Source organism: Diadema antillarum, unplaced genomic scaffold (genome assembly GCF_040938485.1).
Source record: "Diadema antillarum isolate AM-2024a unplaced genomic scaffold, OU_Dant_1.0 seq00000463_RagTag, whole genome shotgun sequence".
Lineage (NCBI taxonomy): Eukaryota > Metazoa > Echinodermata > Echinoidea > Diadematoida > Diadematidae > Diadema > Diadema antillarum.
Window position 1 is genome coordinate 166,849 of NW_027271434.1, and position 24,125 is coordinate 190,973.

Here is a 24,125-nt window from a genome sequence, read left to right on the forward strand (position 1 = left end):
CAAGTTAAATGCAGAACAATGCGGCAAACATATATGCCAGTCCATCATCTTTACAAGAATATCTCAGGTATACATTGAAGTATATAGGCAACATTCTGTACAAGTTGTGATGCAATGCAATGTTTGATGCAAAAGGCAAAGAAAGAAAAAAAAAAACAGACAGAATCCATTACAAAATGCTGGAATAAAGACTACAGCAATAACAACAACAACAACAACAAAAATTAAAGACAAACTTATTATCATCAGAGTATCCATGTCTTTGGCAAAGAGATGAAAAGATAAACCAAACAAACTAAATGCACAGTTCAGAGTACAGTCTTGTATAGTGTCTTTCACAGAGCCTTTATTCCAAATGACAGCATAGGCCTACTCTTTTCTGTCCACACGGTTGTGATTAGACTCGGTATTCACTCAGAAAATTTGGAAAGGTACTGTATACAGCAGAGTTTATCTCCAGCCGGGGTTTTATTGCCTACCACAAGGCAAAGGCAAATGTGGCCAATCAGCACTTGGAGAATGTAGAGTGCCTTGTGTCAGGGCAGATTTCAAGTTCAAAAGAAAAAAAAAATCAAAAAGGATGTACAAGTGTAGGTCACAGTGAACACTTGGACTATTAAAAAAAAGAACACTTAAATGCTGGTCAGCATGAATACAAAAAAGAAAATCCTTTTCTCAATTTTAGTTCAGAGCCAGGGCAATTTACATCAAGAGAGGCAAAGACATTTGGTTTCCATGAAATCCACCTATCCCCAGAGACAAAGATACTCAAAGGTAACAAATCCTGAAAATAAAATGAAACGTAAATGCTCAACAGTCAAATCGAGTGAGGCAATTACGCGTGTGGTGGCAAATACATACAGACGTTGTGGAATCTGGCCGGTTCAGGCAGTAACACTTCCATCCCAAAGACTGGCAGTAATCCTGACACCGTTCCACAAATACACAAGGACCAGTCTTTCAATCAGAGGAAGCTAGACTCCAGGCTACACTTCACTCTAACCTCCCAACCAAAACTGCTAGATTTCAGTCAAATCCACTTGTTTATGTATACGCAGACATAAGGCATTACTTTTTTTGGGGGGGGGGGGGGAGCAACTTGGCAAAGTCAATGCCAATAAGTCCCTCCCATACACTCACTAGTTAAGTACACAAATTCCTCTAACACTCACTCACTCACTCACTCATAGGTTAAACAAGTCTGGCCGTGGGATCAGTAAGGACCGCCCATCTACCAATCAACTACCCCCCCCCCCCCCCCATTCTCCCCACCCACTCACATTCCCTCAACCTTATCACAGCGACCTGCAGTAATAAAAGTCACGGTCCATCAGTTCTTTGGTTTTCAGCTATACATCGGGTTCATGCCATTGCACGTACGTGAATGCCAATGCCAGCAAACCAATGCTGTCCCTTGCCCAGCCTTGCCTCTTGCATCACTTCCAAAACTTTTAGGTCCATGGCTTTACCCATTCATCAACAGAGCAAAAAACAAACAAACACACAATTCCTTTCAGAAAATTACAGTATTAGTAACCCTAGGACAAAAAATGATATAGTTCTTCATCTGGTTAAATTCGAACAAAAACTGAGCCTACTTTGAGTGTCTGGTACATGCCCTATGATTTCTCGCTTGCATCCAATACTCAATGAGAAATTGATTTGTTTTTTTTACAAAAGTATCACTTATTTCACTTATTCACATAAACCATGTCAGCCTTCGCTACAAATGTATGTTGAAGACATGATTACCAAGAAGAACTATAATCTTCAATACACATTTGAAAGTTCAATCCACAACTTACTTCAAGATGGTTTAGATAAACAGTCGTGTCAGGGTCATTATTGTCTTTTGATCAGTAGCTTTTCCTCTTTTTTTCTTTCTCAGGTTTAGTTCTTTTTTTAACAGCCCTTGGAAAATCATGTTACATTATGTACCTTGTCATTCTTGAAGTCAAACTATTCTTCAGATTTGTATCATAGATTTGCTCGTAATATTTCTTTCGTATTGCATACTGTAAATGTGCTGACTTGATATGGCAGTTGTCATTGTAAACATCTCGACATATTTCTCTGTCTTCTCTGAAGTAAGAACGCATCTTAATCACAAGATAACATACTACATTACTTCCCTGTTGGGTAGTGACATCAGTATTTCATTGATGTTGAGTCACGTTCATAGATCGTTCCATGTTTGTACTGTATATGAGTCCAAAGTCGCACGTTTGTCACTCGGAGAGAATGAAGTTTGGCTAAGTCAACTTTTGCATTGATGTTATGATTACAAGTACGAAGGGTGGCCTTATCATACATTTACCTCGCATGACATACTAACATCAGCTACGATTGTCTGTGTAGCCCAAAGGTAAACAATAATCAAAGACAAATTATTCTACGTTTGTTGACTTCACAGAAAAATATTGCATTGGCAATCTGTACATACATGTACATTAAGTACTCAACACATTACCGTAAAGTTCCGTGTACAAGACGCACCCGTGTATAAGACGCACCCCTACTTTCGGACCTAAAATTTAAAAAAAAAAAAAAAAAAATTCCACGCAAATATTGCGTGTGTCATACATATTTTTTCAGCTCAAAATTTCCCTAGAATGCAGCATGTATTTGCTCTATTTTTCGTTTCCTTTTATACTTTCTTTTAACGGTATTCATCGGACATCGGCAAAATATGGAAGACGCAAAATGCGAGACTTGTCTCGGTACTCACTTGCTATTGTTTCGCCTTTCAATCATGGTACATGTGTCATGCACATCGTACTCATGAGTGTACAGTACGATCTTTGCTGTCATACATGGCAGAAGGTGTCTCGCGTATTGACGCATGTCAGACTAGAAGGTTCATTAAGAAAAATAAGAAAAACATCAACAAGTGTAGCAGAGGGATCATACGGCGAGACGTACGGTGCGTACGGTACTTACTGGTACACTCACTGTTGTTTCGCCCGGAGGGATTACCAGTAACATGTGTGTCTCTTGTACCACGCTTGTATGCACAGTGCTAGCCTTTTGCAAAAGGCAGCTCGCTATAATTTCAGCACACGCACACAGAGAGCAATGGACTTGCACACACAGCGCGCAACGCGCAAGCGCGTTACGATCCGATCGCTGTGTGCACGCAAGTCCTTTGCAAAAGCCTCTCTAGCTAGCTCTGCAGCAGCTGCTGCCTTTGCCAAAGGCTTGCTAGCTAGCTAGCTAGCTATAAACAGTGTAGCTATGCTATCCTAGCTGGCCTCGTGAAATGAAGAGCAAACGAACGACACGGATATGCATGCATGCTTCACACATCGTTCATATTTACGGTGACATAGTGTCGATCCTACTCCGTATTTTACAGCTTTTGTCTATGGACATATTGATACTAGTACATTGATAAGTTTTACGGTATTGGTAATTTAGTAATGATACCTGTACATCGCGTATTCCAGCTACTAGGTTGGCTGTTGGTAGCTTGGTAGACTGACATCGGTAGCATACAGCAGTGCTGTTACAGCTGTTGTCTATGGCCAGATTGATACATCGTTACTGCACAAGGCCAATCGTAAGTTTATCTCGTATTTGCAGCTTTTGTGTGTGTCCCGATTGAAAGATTGCTCATTTATCCGTAAGTTTTAGTGATTGCTTACCTTCCAAACGTCGATGGGCATGTACATGGCCCCAAGTTGGCCTTATAAAATTGGGTGTACATGACGGATTTTTTTCCGTGATTCGACTGTACCCGTGTGTACGACGCACCCCCGATTTTCAATGTTTTCTGACGAAAAAATAGTGCGTCTTATACACGGAACTTTACGGTACACATTGCATTTGACCTTATAATCAAATTTGTTGTATTACCTGGAGTGAAATCAAGGGATAAACTACAGTCATAATACATCTATGATCAGTAGGTATATAAGAATTCAAATTTCTCCTGCAGTTCAAGGAGTTGATTGGTTTGACATTGTGTGTCGTTCTATCATGCTTCTTGTCTCTGTGGGTGTTGATATAGAGATATCTACCTACTCACTCCCCTTGCTCTCCCCACCCCCTGAAACACATTTTTGTGATTACTCAGAGGTGTACAACTCAGCTGAATAAGTATGTCACTCAACTCTCCTACAGTGTAACAGTTTGAAGTCAAGATTTGACATACATCTATACTTCAGTAGTGTCATTGAGGAAGTTGATCCAGTCATGGACCTACAACAAGTCAAGACAGGGAGATCCCTGACTCAAGATAACTTCATGGCTTACAATGTACAGTATATGAACACCTCTCAAGAAACAGAATACTCTGGTCAACTGCACAGTGTGTTATTTGCTTCCTCCAAAACATTTTACGAGTATTGTAAATCAGAGGGCTGAAGGACTTTAGCATGTCTAACCAATCGTAAAGCAAACACAGTAAAGACTACAAAACACAAACAGAGAAGTTATAAAAATTTGCAAATTAACATACAAAGATTTGGACTAGTTTTAGTCTCTACTGTCCTTAAAAATGAAGGCCTCCATCTTGCGTGGTACCAGAATTTTCTAACATGATATTGAATAAACAGAAACTTTTTGCTCAATTTGGAACAATTTTTTGCAATTTGTTGAGCCTTTATGAAATTACACAAATGCAGGTCAGGCTTGGCAAAGGTCAAAATCAATGACCCCTATGATTTTGCATCATATAAAATCAGATTTTGAAAGGGACCTGAATCTCCCTAATGCCATGGTTTCCACATCTTCACTGAACAGTCCCTCTGGGGATTAGGATGAGCATCCATGATCAAGCTTATGTGAGGCTGGTTTTGTCATAGGTCTCAAAGCATTTCCATTTTTGCAAACAGACAATAAATGCTGCACCAGACGAACACCCCGCCCCCCATCTCCCGGCTGAAAAGGTCACCGCACTTCCAAAAACTTGGCATCGAGATTCTGATACTCGTATCATATGCTTGAAATGCCTAATCCTTCCATATTTCTGAGTCCTTTGTGGTATACATACCTGCCAGAAATCTTTGGTGCTCTTCTAAATACCTCCTACAATTGTATGGGTGTTACAGACTAAAAAACTTTATCTTGATCTGATAAAAATTTCTGAAACTCATTTCTTGTCACAGGTAGAGTCATGATCCACTCTTAGTCTCTTCACTGACAGCTACAGTGTAACTGCCAATGACATTCCACACAACAGTTTTGTCACATCTGTCATTACCTGTCAATCAAACACTCACTATCCACATAGTGTGTACATGCATACTTGCAATAAAATACAATGTACATGTATAACATATACAGTATGTGCACAATTCACTACTGTGGAAGTAAATGCAAGGTAAAGCTACGCTCCACCTCCTCAATCATGTTGTACAGACCAAATCACCTTGAATTACATTGTATGTCAAACCCAACTAGAAAACACTCCCTGATAATAACAATTAACAAGATGTGATATGAGAATTGCCTGTTCTGGGCCACATTGCATAAAAGTTACGATCAAACGCAAGTCAAGAAGATCAAACGTAAGTCCCAAATGCTCCATTCTGATTGGCTGAAAATCAAGTTGCGTATGATTTTCTTGACTTGCGTTTGATTATAACTTTTATGCAACAGGGCCCTGGACAAGCATGATTCAAGCTTGCTTTCAGACTTTCAAAACTGATTTTTGTGTCTGTACTTTACATTTGGAAACTGTTCTTTCACATATTTTGAAATCCCTCTTAGTGGTTACCACAGATATCTGGTGAACAATACGGGACTAGATCATTTCTGGCAGTACGCTGTATGTGCTGCATTGTACATCATGGAACCCCTCACACTTCTCTGTGAAAAAATGGTGAGTTGTCCGATAATAAAAAACATAAAAAGGCCTCTTTCAAACTGCACTTCTTTCATTGTTACCTATCTTATGGATGTCATATATTGTATGACTTCTCTACCAGTGGAATTTCACATTAGCATCAATTACACAGAGCTTATAAACCTTCGTCACCATATGCCCCCATGCCTAGGAAGTGAAATTTAAAGGAAAGGAAAGAAACCCGCAAACAAATCAAAACATCCTACTCAAAAAATAGAATGCTTCTATAGAAGCCTATTGGCTATCATACAGTCTATTTTGTAATACATTTGTATAGTACTCCCAATAAAATCTGGAGACAAGGATAGGTGATACTGTTTGTCACCGACGTATCTTCAGATCCAACCTTTCTCAATAATACATGGCTCTCCTTGCCCACCTTTTGCTCCCAATATATCACGCTTGCCTGACAAAATGATACCACACAAATAAACACCTCCGATCAACACCTGCTGCGGTGGTCTCTGTATAATAAAGACATTTTACAGGGATAAAAAAAGATAAATGCATGGAATTCATGCACCCACAACTGTATACAATTGCCCATTTGACCTACAGACACCATGGTTGATGATAGTATAAATCATAACACAGGTGTACAGAGTAGTATACAGTGAGAATTTTGCAATCTTTACATAAAAGAAAAAGAGGCGTGGGCAATTATGGCAACAATTAAAACTTCTAAGAATGGTTTTGATGTTAGAAAAGTTCATGTGCCAGTAAATGATCAAGTTCACCAGTAGTGACAAACAAACTATTCTGCAAGTCTCTTTTTCTATGTATGCTTTAACTGCTCCTTGGGCATTCAACTCGCCTGGGGATAAACATGTGGAATTTATGAGGCAAATGTTATAACTTCACCAGGAAATGACTGTTGCAATATGTCTGCCACATATACAAGCATAAATCACTCGTACATGCTCAAAAGGAGTTTTAAAACCACAAGAGTAAGGATTCTCCTCTCTAACCTATCCCATCAACTGTACCTACCCATCCCTTTCCCATCCACACCTCCCGATCTGCCCATCTCCCTCCCTATCTGACCCCTCCCTAATCTGATGATTGACCCTTTCCCTACTTACCCACCCCCATCAACTTCACCTCCTTCCTAAAATCCACCCCCCCCCCCATCACCTCCTCTTCCAACCCTCCCAATCCACTCATCTACCATTCTCCATCACCCCCTCTCCCTATATTCCACCCCTTCCCCCTTCGGCCCATCCATCCCCGCCCCATCTAACCATCCACTCCTCTCCTCAACCCCCTCCATCCTTCTCTAAAAGAAGACAACTATCAAAGCCATGACTGAAATGCAAAGGTAACGTGACCTGACGAGGAGAAGATTGAAAGACCCCATGTAGCATACAGGTATGCCAGTTCAACTTCCCAACCCACTGTATCACCAAGATGCTCCTTGGTGTATTCACCCAACAAGCCCTCTCTCTTCTGACTACCAATGCCAGGTGGAGTCCTCCTACATCAAATCCCCTGGTTGATGACTGATCTGTCACTCCTCATCCCCTGATCTCCTGCCATCACACAGGGTGGGGACACTGCCACTACAGCCATGGACGGAGAACAGAGAAGCAGGTCGGGGATTGATTTGATCAAACTGGTGGTTGCCTGAAGTGACGCTAAAAATGATGTGTGCTACATGCGTTGCTACAGCACTGAATAATTAGCCCTCATTTCATTAACAGGTTGTTTATTAAATTGCTAATATGCATATCGGTACTTGTCATACTATCCTAAAACATTCTTGTGTGATAAAATCTGTGTGGGTGGGGAAAGTGCAAAACATTATATGAAGAAAATTGATTGAAAACAATTAAAAAAGAAAATCTACAATTGTGTTTCTTTACAAGGCTTGGAATTCTTAACCCATTGAGGACGGACTGATTTTGCTACAACACATTTTTCCCATAGACACTTGCCCGAGTATACTCGTGACTCGTCCTCAACAGGTTACAATAAGAGACACCATACAAATAATAAGAGAGGCTGTCAGAGCAAAAGGAATCTTGGAGACATCTTTATCCAACATTTCTTCTCACTGCTCTCAAACAATCTATCCATAAACATGCATGATAACAGTGAACCCATCTCAAACTTCCCAAACATGCTGAGCTAATCCCCTTCCATAAACTGTAAAGAGGTATGTCTCATTAGCCAGCATTGCCTTTCAGTAAAGGATCTAAACAACAGACATATTACAAAATTTACTGAAATATTTGCATCTTGGGTTCAAAAGTGCAAGAACCCTGCCCGTTGGTATATGCAATGATTATTTATACAACCATTCTTTCTCCTTGTATTTGATAAAAATCAGGAATGCAGTAAACAGCCGGAATAAAAGGACAAGTCCGCTGCAATTCACATTCAAATTAAATGCTTGATTGATGAACCCATGTGGCAAAGTCAGGCCGTCTCCACTCAGACAGAAAAATCTAAAAATTGATGGGGGAAAGAAGTATACAGGAAAAACAAAAAGACAACCTTTGCACAAATACTTCCTTTTGTAAGGCCTAAATAGCAAACAGTCTGTTGCCCGGGGGAGTGTGCTGAACCTGGGATGGCACGAAAATGTCATAATAGGTATGAATGACAGAGAAAAAAAGTGAGCATATCATAAAGAAAGAAGAAAAAGAACGGAAAAAAAAAGGTTGCGGTGGTCTGGTTCAAAAGTTTGAAAGGTGACATAACTGTCACCGGGAGACAACCCACCAGCCACTGAGAAGCGCTGCTGAATTCGGGAACAGCTGGTTGGCCCGGAAACAAGTTTGAGGAAGTCATTATTTGCTACTACGCTCACCACTCTTTCTCGCCCCAACCCACCATCTGCCCTGCCCTCCCCCCCCCCCCCCCCCCCCCATGATCTCCAATATTTTCATCATTCATTTCTTGCAAAAACTTTCCCTGCAGGTCCTTCCCCCTCTGTCACTGCCATCTTTGCCTGTCTATCTATCCATCTATCCATCTATCTATCTATCTATCTATCTATCCATCTATCCATCTATCCATCTATCTATCTATCTATCCACCTATCTATCCATCTATCCATCTATCCATCTATCTATCCAGCTATCCATCTATCTATCCATCTATCTATCTATCCATCTATCTATCTATCTATCTATCTATCTATCTATCCATCTATCTATCTATTTATCCATCTATCCATCTATCTATCTATCCATCTATCTATCTATCTATCCATCTATCTATCCATCTATCTAGGCCCTATCCATTTATCCATCTATCTATCCATCTATCTATCTATCTATCTATCCATCTATCTATCCATCTATCTATCCATCTATCTATCCATCTGTCTATCTACCTATCTATCTATCCATCTCTCAATCTATCCATCTATCTATCTATCCATTTATCTATCCATCTATCTATCCATCTATCCATCTATCTATCCATCTATCTATCTATCTATCCATCTATCATCTATTCATCTACAATGTATCTATCTATCTATCCATCTATCTATCTATCTATCTATCTATCCATCTATCTATCCATCAATCTATCCACTTGTACCTGCCACTCTGACAGTTGTCTTTTCATCGATCTATTTATCTTTGTTTGTCTGAAAGAAAGATATGTTTTGGTTTTGCTAAATCCCTATAATTTTTCTGGCTTTCTTCCTTCCAATCCCCCTTTTCCCCTGTGTCCTTTCCCATCTACCCCTGATGTGTGGAGCGGTGGTGTCTATTTTGTTTCCAAGTCTTTTTTTCTCTCACTATCTAGCTATCTAACTTTCGTTCTTTCTCCTCCAACCTTCCTCTCTTTCCTAAATCTATCTTTCAGTCCTTCCCACTGATACACTAGAAAGAACAATTCTAAGGTGAAAACAATGAACACACAGGAAATGCTTACACTTCAGTGATTTTGTTTTGTTTTGTGCCGTTTTTGTTCAAGCCCTCGTTCAACCATGAATTAAGACCGATGCGTCTAATTAAAAAGCAAACTCACCTGATACTGTTTTCATCTGTAAGATGTGCAAGGTTTCTAATTTGAAATTCTTAGCAAATGTCCTCATTACCTGGTTCACTGGCTATGCTAACCTCATGTTTATATGACACTAGCATGAAACCAATTACCCATGTCTCCACTCCAAAAAGCAGACTCTTAGACATACCTCTTCTCTTATTCTTTCATTTGTTTTTGTTTTTGTTTTTCATGGATTTAGTCATACTGGAAATGAGCTTTACTCAATATCGAGGTAAGATTCCACAAGATGTCCCTAAGATAACCTCTCTCTATTGCCAATGCAGTTATAGAAGTTACAAAACAGAAACTACAAAATGTACATAATTCAAATCATAACTTCAAAATCCTGCTGATATTCTTGAGAAATCGTTGTATTCTTATCGTATATCATCATTTTGCATAACATTGCATTGTGTCTGAATGTTACCACTACATCAGCTCACACAACAAAAACAAACCTATTTGAATGTGTGTCACTAAAGGCTGTTTATACCCACAGAAGTTGTGAAAAACAATAATATCAGGGGAGGGGAGGGGAGGGGAGGGGAAGGGAGGGGAGGGGAGGGGAGGGGAGGGAGAATGGGATGGGAGGGGGTAAGGGGAAGGGAGAAGAAGCGAGGGGAGGAAAGGGGGCAATTGGGGTGCAGAGTCACCAACCTGGAAACTTCTAAGCCTGAGCTAGCACAATACCAAGGAAAGATATCCCATTTCATGGGTTGGGCTGGATACCAACCTTGGAAAAACAACAATGTGCATGCTTGCATGCTCTGCAACTTTATACAGCAGAAATCCAAGTTCAAACTGCTTTAAGCAAGGACAAGGCCACCTACAGTGAAACTACATACATGTCTTGCACTTGTAGGTAACATTACATCTTTTCACTAACTAAAAACATGTCTCAAGAAACAGGATGTATAGAATATATCAACTATGTGAATTACAGGAATGTGAAATGGCTTCAGGCACTCTTGATTATCTTTTTACTTTTTTTTCTTTCTTTATGTCAATCAAAGCTGCAGAGGTATAGGCACAGATAAAGTTAAACCAGGATATAAGATATGAAATAATGGAATTGTACAAGTAAGATATGGCGGTAATGCCTTCAGAAACTCGCCCAGGCTAAATACAAAGGATCTAAATCAGAGTTCACAAGTTCAGTTAGTCAATGGAAATTCCTCACAAAGTAGATGGGATTACTGTATGAAAGGGACATTGTCCCAATATGTCCTTGCCCCCATTAGAGTCCTCAAAACCCTCAAGCATGCAATATATAAAACATGACATGCAGTTTTTTGTCATACATGACATACATCAAGCCATTATTTCACCCCCCTTAACCACGCCCACATCTATGAAGCCACGCCTCCCTGACGGAAAACTGAGAAAACTTATAATATGCTCATCATTCCATACATTTTAGACCAGTACACTTGGTAATCTTGTTTATAAAATTGTAAATAAAGCCTTTGCCTCTCATGGAAAGTTCTGTTCTCAACTTCAAGAGGTAGGCCTACTGCTAACATATGAAGGTGGAACAGATTTGAGAATTCCACCTGAAGAAACTGACAGTCCAGTGGACAGGTGAGTGTTACATCACACTTGTAATAGGGCATGACTATTATTACATACAAACTTGTTCATTGGACTAGTTCGTGACACACCAAAGATGGCTTGCCTGACATTGCCCATACCTACCTGGATCATCGGTCGCGCTGACACCTTCATGCCGGAGAAAGAACTTGACTTCATTGCAGTGGATCCCCCACTGCTGCAGAATGTCATATATCTTCTCTCCTTCACCAACAGGTCGCTCTGTAAGTATAAACAAACAGACAGCATTATATTTCAGAGTAATATATTTCATATCTTTTTATACAATATGATTGACGGCATCATATTTCAGAGTCATTTCATGTGTTTTTATACAATATGATCGAATGCTCTTCTACTATAAACTCGAGGAATGCACATTTCTTTACTGTTCAAATGCGTGACACAGCAAAAACTATTTTCACCTCCGTTGTTTATGTTACATGAGGACACTGGAGTCACGGCCAGGTCTTGAACCTGGAGCCAACATATCCGGCTGTCACCAGTCAAGCCTACAAACCACAGAGCCACAACACAGCCACATGTGTACACTCTGCCAGACAGGCAGCCTAAACTGCTGTTATGAAAAAGAGGAAACCAGACTCTAGCTATGGTTCCTCAGGATATGTGCTCTGCTAACGGTCACAATAATATCCTGTCTAGCTCTTGTTTTTCAATTCTAAATCTATTGTATCATCTCCGGGGGAAAGTTTTAACCGCATTTTAGGATATTTTTATTTGCTTTATCATAAACACGGGGTTTACATTAGCATGTAATTGTAAACACAGTGTTTACATGACCAAATGCGGCTAAGTTCATTGACAGTTTGCTTCCACAATTGTAGGCCTAACTAATACCATTCCATAGCATGTGTGTGATCTCTGGGTTACAATGTACATCTATCATGACATTTGATAGTCCAGTCATCATACTTTCAGAGAAAAGTATAGGCCTAAATCAATGTCTGAAAATCATGGATGCTCTACTGCTCAATGGAACTGTTTTTGACAGCACAGCTGCATGCTGTTTATAAGTGTGGATATGAACAGGCCATTTTTTTTTTCTGAAGCATTGATAGCACTAAAAAAAAATAAAAAATTAAAAAAAAAAATTATGCAGAAATCCAAAAGAGGTATTTCTACATGTGTAATGTGGTAGCATGGACATGGTGAATCAAACAAATGCAAATCAAAACATGAAAACAATTCAAATGATGACACATTGTAGATAACAATATCCTGGAAGACAGAGAGCTACCATTATCCTATCAAGACCTTGAAATCACATATCTGTGGTTTGGTGCTGTATCCCTTAATTTATTGTTACCATTCATTGTTAACAATTCATCAAATACACTAAATCTTCTCTTTTATCTGTTGCTTGTTTTAATCATATACAGTTGCATGTCACTGTTTATTTCTGTTGCAGAAATACCAAAAGCCTCGTAATTACTCACTTAGGGAGTAAAGCCTCTTAGTTACTCACTTACTGAGTAAACCTTAAATTTGCAACACAATTTAGTAGATTACAGTGAATAATTCATTCTCAAATTGGCAATTCTTTTGATACTTTTTTTCTGATTTTGTGTACGTAAAGGAAATTGACCAGTCCCACTAGTTTTTCTTCTGTGGATCCATAGACAGTTAAACTAGGATTCACCAGTTTAATAAGGACAAAATGACAACTTATGCAACAGAACTGCCTCAAGAACTGATCAGTTGATGAGTGCACACGCAAATAGCAACACCAACTGAAAGTGATACCTATGGTAGAGGTACGTATGAGCAATGGGCCTTAATACGGCAGACTGACAACACTACACTACAGCAGCAGCCACACAACTGTAAAGAAAAGTTCAAGTGTACTAGACGTCTGCTAGATCCATCAAAATACCGACTCAAATTGGACCTCATTACAGAGCCATTAGTCCGCACAATGGCCATCAAAAGAGAGGCAGTAGTTAAGAGCCATTAGTTCACATAGTTTGACCCAGGGGTCTCCACAGCAGCTGTTGGCTCAAAAACCCTCCAAGTTTTATAGTATAGGTTTTGAGTGGCACATAATATTCTTGAGATGGTGGAATCACTCAGGCCTTGATTGATAAGGAAATAGCCTACACCTTCAGACCTTTTAAATAATGCATGTTATGTAATGGAGTATAAATATGTTGGAAATTGATGTTACAATTGATTGAAATGGGTTTCACTTGTGTTAAATCTCAGTTCTAATGTCTACAAACTAAGGAGGCTAGAATAGCAAGAGGCTCACTGTAGCTTAAAATGATTCATCATTGTGCAAGCATATTGCAATACTGAATTCATTATCCTGATGTGACATTTGTCCAAGAAGTTGCAGAGACTGTATTACACTTCATCTAGATATATTCAAAAATATTCGCATGCTTTTATTTTCGCGCTAGTTTCTGGTTGCGCAAAATGCACGAAAATTTCAACAGTACAAAAATTTCCACTTTTACAGTAAGCCTTTATGCCCATGCATAGCAATATATTTAAGACTCTGTTGTTGTTTTTTAATGCACGCAGTCATCCCCTAAATCTTAACTGCAGTTTGAGGAAATCTGTGAAGAAAGTGTTGCTTCTGATGTGCTGTTCCATGAACAAAGCTCAAAGTAACCGCGGTCAAATGTCAGATGCCAGTAGTTTCCATGAGCTCCAAACCTTCGATGTTGCCTATCAGAATTTTCTAAACACACGCATTTTAAGTACAGATCTTTTGAAGTCTTTCTGGGTTTTTTTAACTTACCACATCCCCTCCACAGTTCAGCTAAGTGGCACTGGTCCTCCCCTGGCTCCTTGCAAAACTCTATCACATCCTGGCACGTCGTTTCCGGGGTAACGGGCACATCCGACACCGTATCCGGGCTGTTGCTGAGGTAAACCTTCAGGATCATCTGTACGGGAGGATGGGGAGAGGGTTGATGAAGATGCTTTTCTCGAGGGAATACCGAATGCTGGGGTTGGGAGAGTGAGTCATTCATGTTGAGTAAAGTTAATCTGCCATCGGGAGATGGATAGATCTACATCTTTCTCACATCGACAGGCTGACAATTCAACCAAGAGATTGAACGAGCTGCCAGCCATCCTACTCTCTGAACTTCATCATGAAGATTTTTCCATCATCTCTTGGGGTCACAACACACATGAATGACTCCTTCCCTTTCAATGAATCAAGAGCTAAAGCCCCTTCATACATGGACATCCATTTATGATAAAGAATTAACTTCTTCTGACAGTCGCATTAATCTGGTGCTTTTTACAACAATATGAAATTAATGCAGTGTGAAAGAAATTACACAAAGAACCTTTGTAAATGTGATTATCCCCCTCCCTTCACCATCAGTAATACATTTCACAGTCAATTTGCTCTTTTCAGCAAGTGATTCACAATTTTTAATGCCATTCTGTCCTTTGGCTGTAAGCTTCCCAATCCATTCAAAGAGGGGAGGCACATTAAATTTTACCTGTGCAGAGAAAGAAGGAGAAAGAGTTGAGCAGTCACAGTGTCAACTTTCATGTCGATGACCAACATAAAAATTCAGATTCAGATTCAAAAGTTTGTTTGTTGTTTTGTTGTTGCTGCTGTTGTTGTTATCGGTTTTGGGGTTTTTTTTGGTTTTTTTTTACAGTTTAAGGCTACCAAAAATGTTTGATATAATTTGTCAATGGTATAAATTGACCAATTTGATATCATTAATGGCTCAGGCAAATTACCCCCCCCCCTTTTTTTTTTCTTTTGTAAAACGAATACAACATTTATCTGCAAATAGGCCCACACTAAAGATGTACATACAACTGAGTGGTCCTTTTGTTGGGTCATATCTACAGTAGCTACAAAACTATGTAAATATTATCTCAAAATCATACCGTATGTGATTGCTATGATGTTTTAAAAGAAAAAAAGCAATTGTATGTTCTAATGGACTGGTCTAATTTTTTACAAATATGTAAATCTGATGTTCATGCTTAGAGGCTAAAATCAGTTTTGACAGACATCTTTCTGACATGGAGGGTACAAATTGATGCTGGCAAGATCTGAGAACAGTATGAATTCTGAGCTGATTTGGTTGCCTCTGCATTCTGACCATGCTTGAAGCCCATACTTCTATTCACAACCACGACACTGTAATGAAGATCGACAACTAGAAACAACTTGTCTGTGTAAGTATGTGTCAGTAATATGTCCCATGGGGAATATACTCGTCTGTGATTCCTATCATTCACACAAAACTAGTAGTCAACCTGAACATTCTATTCATGCCACAGCTTATCTTTAATGGCAGCAAAATAAATGGTGTTGTTTTTGTTTTCCCCTTTAACAACAATGTATAAAAGACATTCCTCCAATTGATAGCAAGAATTCCAATGTCTGGTGTTTCCTGAAAGGTGCGCGACATTTGACCTTTCCTTGACATTGGGATTACTCACCAGTACTGCATAGGCGTAAGAGATAACATCCGCACACAATGCTCTTGAGTGCCATAAACCATGATAGAACATTGAAAATTGCATCTTCATGAGTAATTTTCGAATACCATGAATACCACTGTTTCCTCAGGCACGCTATTTCTGGCACACTTTGCTGGCACATTGGTACACTGTATTGATGCAGTTTAAAAATTTTATTGAATTTTATTTGACTGAAATCATTGTTGTATTTCTTTCTTTTTACACAGAGTAAATACATGTGTGTAGGTTGATTTGAAATTTGATCATAAACCTGAATTTTTATTTTAATTGGAGTGACACACTGATAACTTTCATTGACAAAACGGTTTTAATAATACTGTAGCTACATTGTATCAAATACTAAAAGAAGCATGAAGACGAATAGGCCCCAGAGGTGATATTACAAGTACATGTACAATGTACAGTTTGTAAATAGCACACTTTAGCATGCCGATGCACACATTAATGCTTTCCATGGACACCCAAACCCCCTTTTTTAAAATTGTGATTCAAAATTGGGAATAACTCCTCATCAAAATGATTCCCCACATGCACAATTGTAGCAGGGAATGATTTTCAAACTCAAATTTGATTAGCAATTTCAGCTGATGAAAAATATCTTCAATAGGTGTTTTCACATCAGCCTGATAAAAATCCAAGCTCGAGATATTTTTCGCGATGGCAATTTAGCGCGCTATTTCATTTCCTATTCACATCAGCCCGAACATTATCAAATAGCGCGCTAGTTCGCATTAATTATCCTGCTATTTCGCAAATTTCCCGAGTTGGACTCGAGAAATTTTCTCGATCAATTAGCGCGCTAATTTGTATTCACATTATCAAATAGCGCGCTATTTCGTGATCGGGTTGATTTCCCAAGTCAGAAAATAGCGCGCTATTTCGAAACATCGGGCTGATGTGAAAACGCCTATTGAATATCCTGTACACTTCTATGTCAGAAAACTGCTACACAAAAGTTAGTTTGTGTACATAGCAGTGATGCAAAAATGCATAGCAAATTGCAATGCGATACCAGGAAAATTATTCCCTGTTGTAGTAAAAATTGGAATATACATGTACTGTAGACATGTGTCATAATGTACAGCTGTACATTGTACAGTATGCAGTATGTATCATTTGCCCTTCAGCATTTTTAATCACTCTTCGTCATCATGGTTGCAGTCTGCTTTCACATTGTGGAGTTGCACCAAGTACCGGTAGGTATGGACTTTTGAGAGCATAACACACACAGATTTCATGTAAAAAAAAAAAAAAAAAAAAAAAAAAAAAATATATATATATATATATATATATATATATATATATATATGAGAGTATTCTAATCAAGATCAGGATATTTCAAACAATCACACAAACAACTGAAATCCCATTTGTTCAGGGTAACTGCTTGACATGACGCACAACATGTAGAATGCCTCATATGTACACGTAAAGTGAAAGAGATTTAGGGAAAATCCATAAAAGTGCTTTAAATATCATTGTGACATAAATATACAGTTTGTACAGTACATGTATAATATCTGATGAAATATGTTTATCCACTAAGCATACATTTTAGATCAGATTCCTTTGCTGAACTTGTTCATCGATCCAGACCTTTTTCCGGTCCAGCGACCTCAGAGTTGATTTTAATAGAAAACTATGCACGCAAAGACACACACACAGGAGATGGCAGCAGACAACTACAATAAACTGCCTTTGAGATCAAGGTTTCACAATGTCTACTTATAAAACATGATGGGTTTTTTCCTCTTTTTTCTGCACTGTCATTGTTCTTAAATCCCTGCTTCATTAATGCTGTCAGCTTTGAAAGAATCCCTTAATTTAAGGTAAGGAATGCTTGAAATCATTAAAAGTTTTGTTTCTAAAAAGTAAACATACCATGTAAAGTTACAGGCATGCAATATTCAGAAAGATACCTGGTACATGTTGGTGTAATCTTCACTGAGTATCTCTGCACAAAACTAGAGCTGAAAAATAAGAGACTTTTCAACACATAAATTGTGTTATTTCAGGACAGACATGACTAGTCTGATTTACCTGGAACCATGTACAAAAATTGGATTTCCTCAAGCTGTACTTTCTAGCCTGTTTATATCTTGTACTGTACTTCTCCATACTTTTTACAAGGTTGGTCTTGAAAGCACAAGACTATGCCAACAACACAAATGTCTGTGTATTCATCCATATCGTATTTAGTATCCAAACCCTGAACAATTCATCATAACCCAACAACAATAAAGCAATAGTACAACTGTACAGGGGCGAGCACAGGGGGGTGGGCTATCGAGGGGGCGGGTCTTCATGACTAAGCACCCCTGAGTCAGCTGTAAAACATATGATGACTAAAGGCACAGAGATGTAAAAATTTCTCAAAACGTATGTCTGTACCGCTCATGCTCAGTGTATACCCAGACACAGGTGTCTCACACTGCAATGAAATAATTATAGTATGTGCATAATGACTGCAAACATGTAGCATTTTACACACTTGTACAATGATTATGTACTTAAACTTTGCTTCTCCCCAAGTCATCAAATATCCTTTCCATCTTTGTTTAGACCCTGCAATTTCATCAATGATTTGTTGGCAATCTATGGTCTCAACATGATATTCTTGTTGCTGTTGTAGATGTCCAATCCCACAATTGGTTGATAATTTGCTTCATTTGGTCCCCTCTGGCTCTCTGCAAGCCAATTACAACACCAAGTGGGGCATGCTCAATTCAGGCATTCAGCAAATACCCTATTCTCCCATGCAAGAGTTGTTTTTTAATACACAAAGTACAAATGGCTCTACCTTCACGGAAGAATCAGTGGGATTCTATCACCTTCTGAATGTCGATCATTTACGCACAACAGGTTTGAATAGAACGTTGGGTTTAAGGTTGGAAAGCTTTTTCTACTACAAATATGATATCTTTACTTCTTTCTTTCTTTCTTTTCAAGTGGGGAGCAAAAAAAGGGAGCATGGCATCTCTGCACATTTACATGCCATTTAGAATAAGATTTCTCACTGCTATGCAGATTGGTAGGTTCCCTGTTCTGACAAGGATTATCACTGCACCAAACCCCTTTTGACATTTCTTCTTGGACTGCAATGCCAACATACAAGTTGTATGACATTTCCATATGCTAGCATTGTCATTGTTTAAATGTTACAAATGTTTACACATTATAAATTTGGCAAGATACCAACGTGGACTTTAGACTCTTCATTGCAACATGATCAGAACAAGTAGTCTATTACAAAATACACTGTCAACAGAAATACAAACTGTACATAAAAATCAGTCTTAGCAGTACTATTATCAGCCTTCATACAATGTAAATGCTTTGGTAGTGATTCCTTAGTACAATATTTGGGCAACAGTTTAGTGCAAGTCACATACAGTATACACTTGTACTATACAATCACTGGTTCTCATTATAAGGAAACCATTTTAAAACAACTTATGAATTTATGTGATTACTACTATTGTAAATATTTATCTGTTTTATATCATCGAGCAGTACGTAAGCAACCATACCATACATTCTTTTGTACCTGATAATCCATCTCTTCTTGCAGAAAAAAACACCAAACATGATAATTTGGGATTCATTAGATACCCACTGAGATGCGTGTACATGTATGTTATAAAACACAAGAATCTAATTGTTCTTTGAAAACCCCTTAATTTTAATTGTTGCACTTATCATTCTCAAGAGACGAAATGTACTTCATAATCTTACAACCAATGAATACATCATCGATACTCGTAATTTCATATGATATGCGACTGCAGTCTTGCTGATTTATTATTGCATATTTCTGACACTTGTAAACCAAGCCATGCTTTGATCAGAGAAACTACAACAAAGTCAAACTGGGACTTCGTCATTTCATGCTGTGTTGTATTTTCGATACAGCAGGAGTCACTGAATTGGTTTGACAACAATCGTTGAGGCAGTCTGAAATATGCATCAAAACACCTTGGTACCACATTGGACACTGTGAGTGTAATATTTCCTCAATGTCCTTAGGGTAGCATTTTAGCGCAATGGAGAAGTGCCAGATCTCCACAATGTGTGCTTCACCACTGCCAGCCATATTTTCATTTTCAATCAAACATCATCAATCAAAATTTGATAATAACAATAATGGTAATGATAATGATGGTGATGATAATAATAATAATAATAACAAGAAGAAGGAGAAGAAGAAAAAGAAGAAGAAGAAGAAGAAAAAGAAGAAGGAGGAGGAGGAGGAAGAGGAGGAGGGAGAGGAAGAGGGAGAGGAGGAGAAGAATGCATGAACCTGTTACCACTTCCTCAAACAATGTTAATTTCACGTATCAAATATGTTTTCATAATTCCTGGATTATGATTATCTGCAGACCTGTAAGAAAGAGGAAGTCAAACAGATTTAATGCTGGTCCACACTGTTTGCACACTTTGAAGTGCACTGAACTCAGAATTTTGTGACCAAGTTACCCAAGTGTAAAAAAGTAAAGAAAAAGAATAAAAAATAAAAGAGGGTTCTTTGATAAATATGCCAGTGGGGAAAAATTCACAGGTGCGGCATACATATTGTGTTTGTTGCACTCCAAGAGAAGAAATGGACTGTCAAGAGGAACATTCTATCACAAAATCCCACCATGAAAACAAACACTAAAAAACTTGCCGAAATAACCATCTCAGGTTTCTGCTCACCAAAAAAACAGCTATCATTCTACTACAGGTGTACATTGTATCATCATACTCATACAAATCTTTTGCAGTTGGTGTCTTTGTGGGGAACTGTACACTGCAAACAGCCTGTGAGTGTGATGTACACATGTATCATTAAAAACACATTTTAGCAGTCTTTATTTCTTAGACCATACCTCTCCACTCTCCACTATGTACTTTTGTATCCATGCCAGATATCTCGAACTCTACAAAACAAAAGTGTGACAAAATCACAGGAAATACCTAATGCATTGTAGCCTATAATGTATTTCTCAACCAGCTTCATTGAACTTGCTATAAATCGTTCATTGATCCTTCGCTCCTGGTTACTAGATACATCACATAATCTGCTAATTGCCATTTCAGATTGTGCAAGCAGCAAACATTGTGATTGCTCGTGAAGTGTGAGTGTTTGGAGCGACGATATGAAAGTTGGCGTCAATATCGACGCTTTCCAATTAAGCGATATGGTTCAAATTTCACTTTTAAATTCAGTTATTAGACACTCTTGTAACTGGCTAACTCTAAAACTGGAAACTCTAATAACTAGCTGTAACTATTTCTTGTGATTTTGGTGCAGTTTCAGTGGGAGGGATTCAAGATATATTCAAGAGTACATGGATACAAAAGTACATTAGTGCCATAGGCTCTACTTTGTTAGAAAATTGGCTGGGCTTTCCTCATACAGAAAAATCTGTCTGTCCGGAGTTTGTTTGTTTGGTTTTTTGTTTTTTTGTTTGTTTGTTTTTTGACTTCACAGGAGGGGATTCGGTAGAGTCAGACATACAAACAATACGACAGTAGTCTCCACGGATCATATCCTCCACATCTGTATGACAAGATAAAGACCGATCTTTCAGTCAAGCTTTTTCTCTGGACCATCGTTGAAGAAACATTAGCAACATTTCTTACTACATGTACATCTTAGGTGAGGAATCTTACCATGCTCTATACACAGAGGTCTAGACAGAAAGATCCGTCTGTCCGGAGGAGTCTTTTATTTTTTTACGTTATCGCTCTCCTCCGGCCGTGAAGCCAGATGCAGTCTGACGAGTCTCCAGGGTCTATCCCCAACGACCAGATACAGACCGATCTTTCGGTCAATCCTACTCCCGAGTCCTAACACGCTAGATTCTCTAGACTCTACTCTAAAAATACTACAAATGAAATCAAATTTACACAAAGACAGTGCTGCACTGAGATGTGAGGGATGACACTTCCACTTGCACTGCTGTTGATTAGTAAATTACAGTGCATTTAGACAGTACGGTAAGTGAACACACAAACGTTAGACTAGTCTAGATAGTCTAACGTTTAACTGTTAGAACGTATGTCGAAGTTTCATACTTTTCTAGTTTTCACCAGTGTCGGTGACTTGAACCTAAATCAGTTCGGGAAACCCACTCACAAGGGGGGCCCCTCCTTATAAGTAACCCGTCCCCCTTATAAGTAACCCCGTCCCCCTTATAAGTAACCCCCGGGGCACCCCTTATAAGGAGTCTCCACGCTTTTTTGCAATGCAACGCGAAAATGAAAGGACTACGGCAATTCGCTTGATTATGTCCATCAAGCTTCACAAGTTTCCTAGTTACTCACGAAATTTGAGCAAAATCGGTTTGAGGCATCATATCTAAAATCATGGATTTAAATGCGATGTCAAACGACCCATGCGAACGCTGAAATGCGAGCGATTACTGGCGTGAGTGTCGCCAGGCGCGGCGGCGCGGCAATGCTTGAGTGCAGACGTGGCGAGAGACGTGGCGAGTACACGCCACGTCTGCACTCAAGCATTGCCGCGCCGCCGCGCCTGGCGACACTCACGCCAGTAATCGCTCGCATTTCAGCGTTCGCATGGGTCGTTTGACATCGCATTTAAATCCATGATTTTAGATATGATGCCTCAAACCGATTTTGCTCAAATTTCGTGAGTAACTAGGAAACTTGTGAAGCTTTATGGACATAATCAAGCGAATTGCCGCAGTCCTTTCATTTTCGCGTTGCATTGCAAAAAAGCGTGGAGACTCCTTATAAGGGGTGCCCCGGGGGTTACTTATAAGGGGGACGGGGTTACTTATAAGGGGGACGGGTTACTTATAAGGAGGGGCCCCCCTTGTGAGTGGGTTTCCCGAACTGAAATGTCTACTCTATAGACGATGAAATGGTACACATTCTCTGGTTTCACCACAACCACCGCACCAACACTTTTAACGTTAAACAGCAACAGTGGTATTGGCAAGATCGTGACATGTCTTGTGCATGCATAGCATCTAAGTTAGACTCCTTGACCACAGACCATAATGAAGAAAATCAGCTTGTGCTAGTAGTGGCATGCAATGTGACGGTTCCTAGCTGTGTAAAATCAATGTCGTAAGAAAGGTTCTAGAAAATACGTTGTTAATGACGAACTCATGCGGTGGTACGGAGACGAAATTTATAACCATGCCGACATTTTGGCGACATTTTGGGATTAACAATTCTTACCTGACCGGGGAGGCCAAGGTGATCCATTTCTGGCATCCTGCTCATAGATTGTGTTGTCAAACTTCAGTTCGTTTTAGTCCCACACGAAGGTTAAAATAGTATGCCTCAGCCTCCACCGTAGATCTAGTACATGTACGAACGATAAGTGCACATGATGCGTGTGTGTGTCTTCAATACAATCCGTACGTGAAAGGCACGGGATCTTCGTGATCCTGCTTGCATACTAGTAATGCATACAGTTGTACACCACGTATAGGCAGTTCGTGTCAGGCAAACACACACACGCAGACCCCCAAGCCGTTCAAATGTATACAGAGTGACGTCATACAGGTCAATTAAAGAATGTAGTCTTTATCAGAGACCGGACATTCATACTCATTCAACACTAATTGTCTTGTCTCGTGTTCATCTTTTCCTGGAAAATAGGGATCTTCGATAATGATAGTGAAGACATCGATCTGTTTATATCAGCTAGTATCTATTGTAAATTATAAATAATGCATTGTTTACATTAGAAGCAGTAGCAGTAGTATAAGTAGTTAGTGGTAGTAGTAGTACTTTACTCAGTAGTAGTAGTAGTAGTAGTAGTAGTAGTAGTAGTAGTAGTAGTTGTATGCCTAGTACAAGTAGTGGTACATATGACCTACATGTATTAGTGTCGTTGTTGCTGTTATCATTATTATTATTATTCATTATTATCGTCATCAGTGTTTCACTTCTTTTTTTTTAAAGACACATTCCCTCGAGTATACATTCTCCCTGCCTTCTGTATAGGAGGTAAGTCAAAAGCTTTTTTGTTAAATGGAAAAAAAAAAAACAAAACAGATGCACTATATATGCATTTTCTTTATATTGTTGTACTACTTGTGACATCACGAACTGCTGCGGCCACCCCTTCGAACAATGGTGATACATGGATTTCACCAAAGATGTAAGAATTTTTTGAACAGATTGTCCGATAATTTTCCTCAAACTTATGTGTTCTACTATATAGTTAGTA

The 24,125-nt window shown here is 39.0% G+C and overlaps 1 protein-coding gene across 2 annotated transcripts in view; it reads right to left on the reverse strand.

Annotated features, from left to right (window-relative positions):
- The window catches only part of LOC139733238 (apoptosis-stimulating of p53 protein 1-like), a 52,174-nt gene extending 28,939 nt beyond the window's left edge, over nt 1-23,235 (reverse strand). The window contains exons 1-3 of one of the 2 annotated variants that reach the window (XM_071644076.1): nt 23,126-23,235; nt 14,208-14,355; nt 11,549-11,665 (exon numbers count right to left, since the gene is read on the reverse strand). In XM_071644076.1, the coding sequence (XP_071500177.1) occupies nt 11,549-11,665; nt 14,208-14,355; nt 23,126-23,170 (310 nt within the window). In that variant the 5' untranslated portion in view covers nt 23,171-23,235. Of the gene's footprint in view, nt 1-861; nt 1,119-11,548; nt 11,666-14,207; nt 14,356-23,125 lie in introns of those variants that run through there. The other variant, XM_071644077.1, reaches the window with a different exon arrangement.
- Between the last annotated feature and the right edge of the window lie 890 nt (nt 23,236-24,125).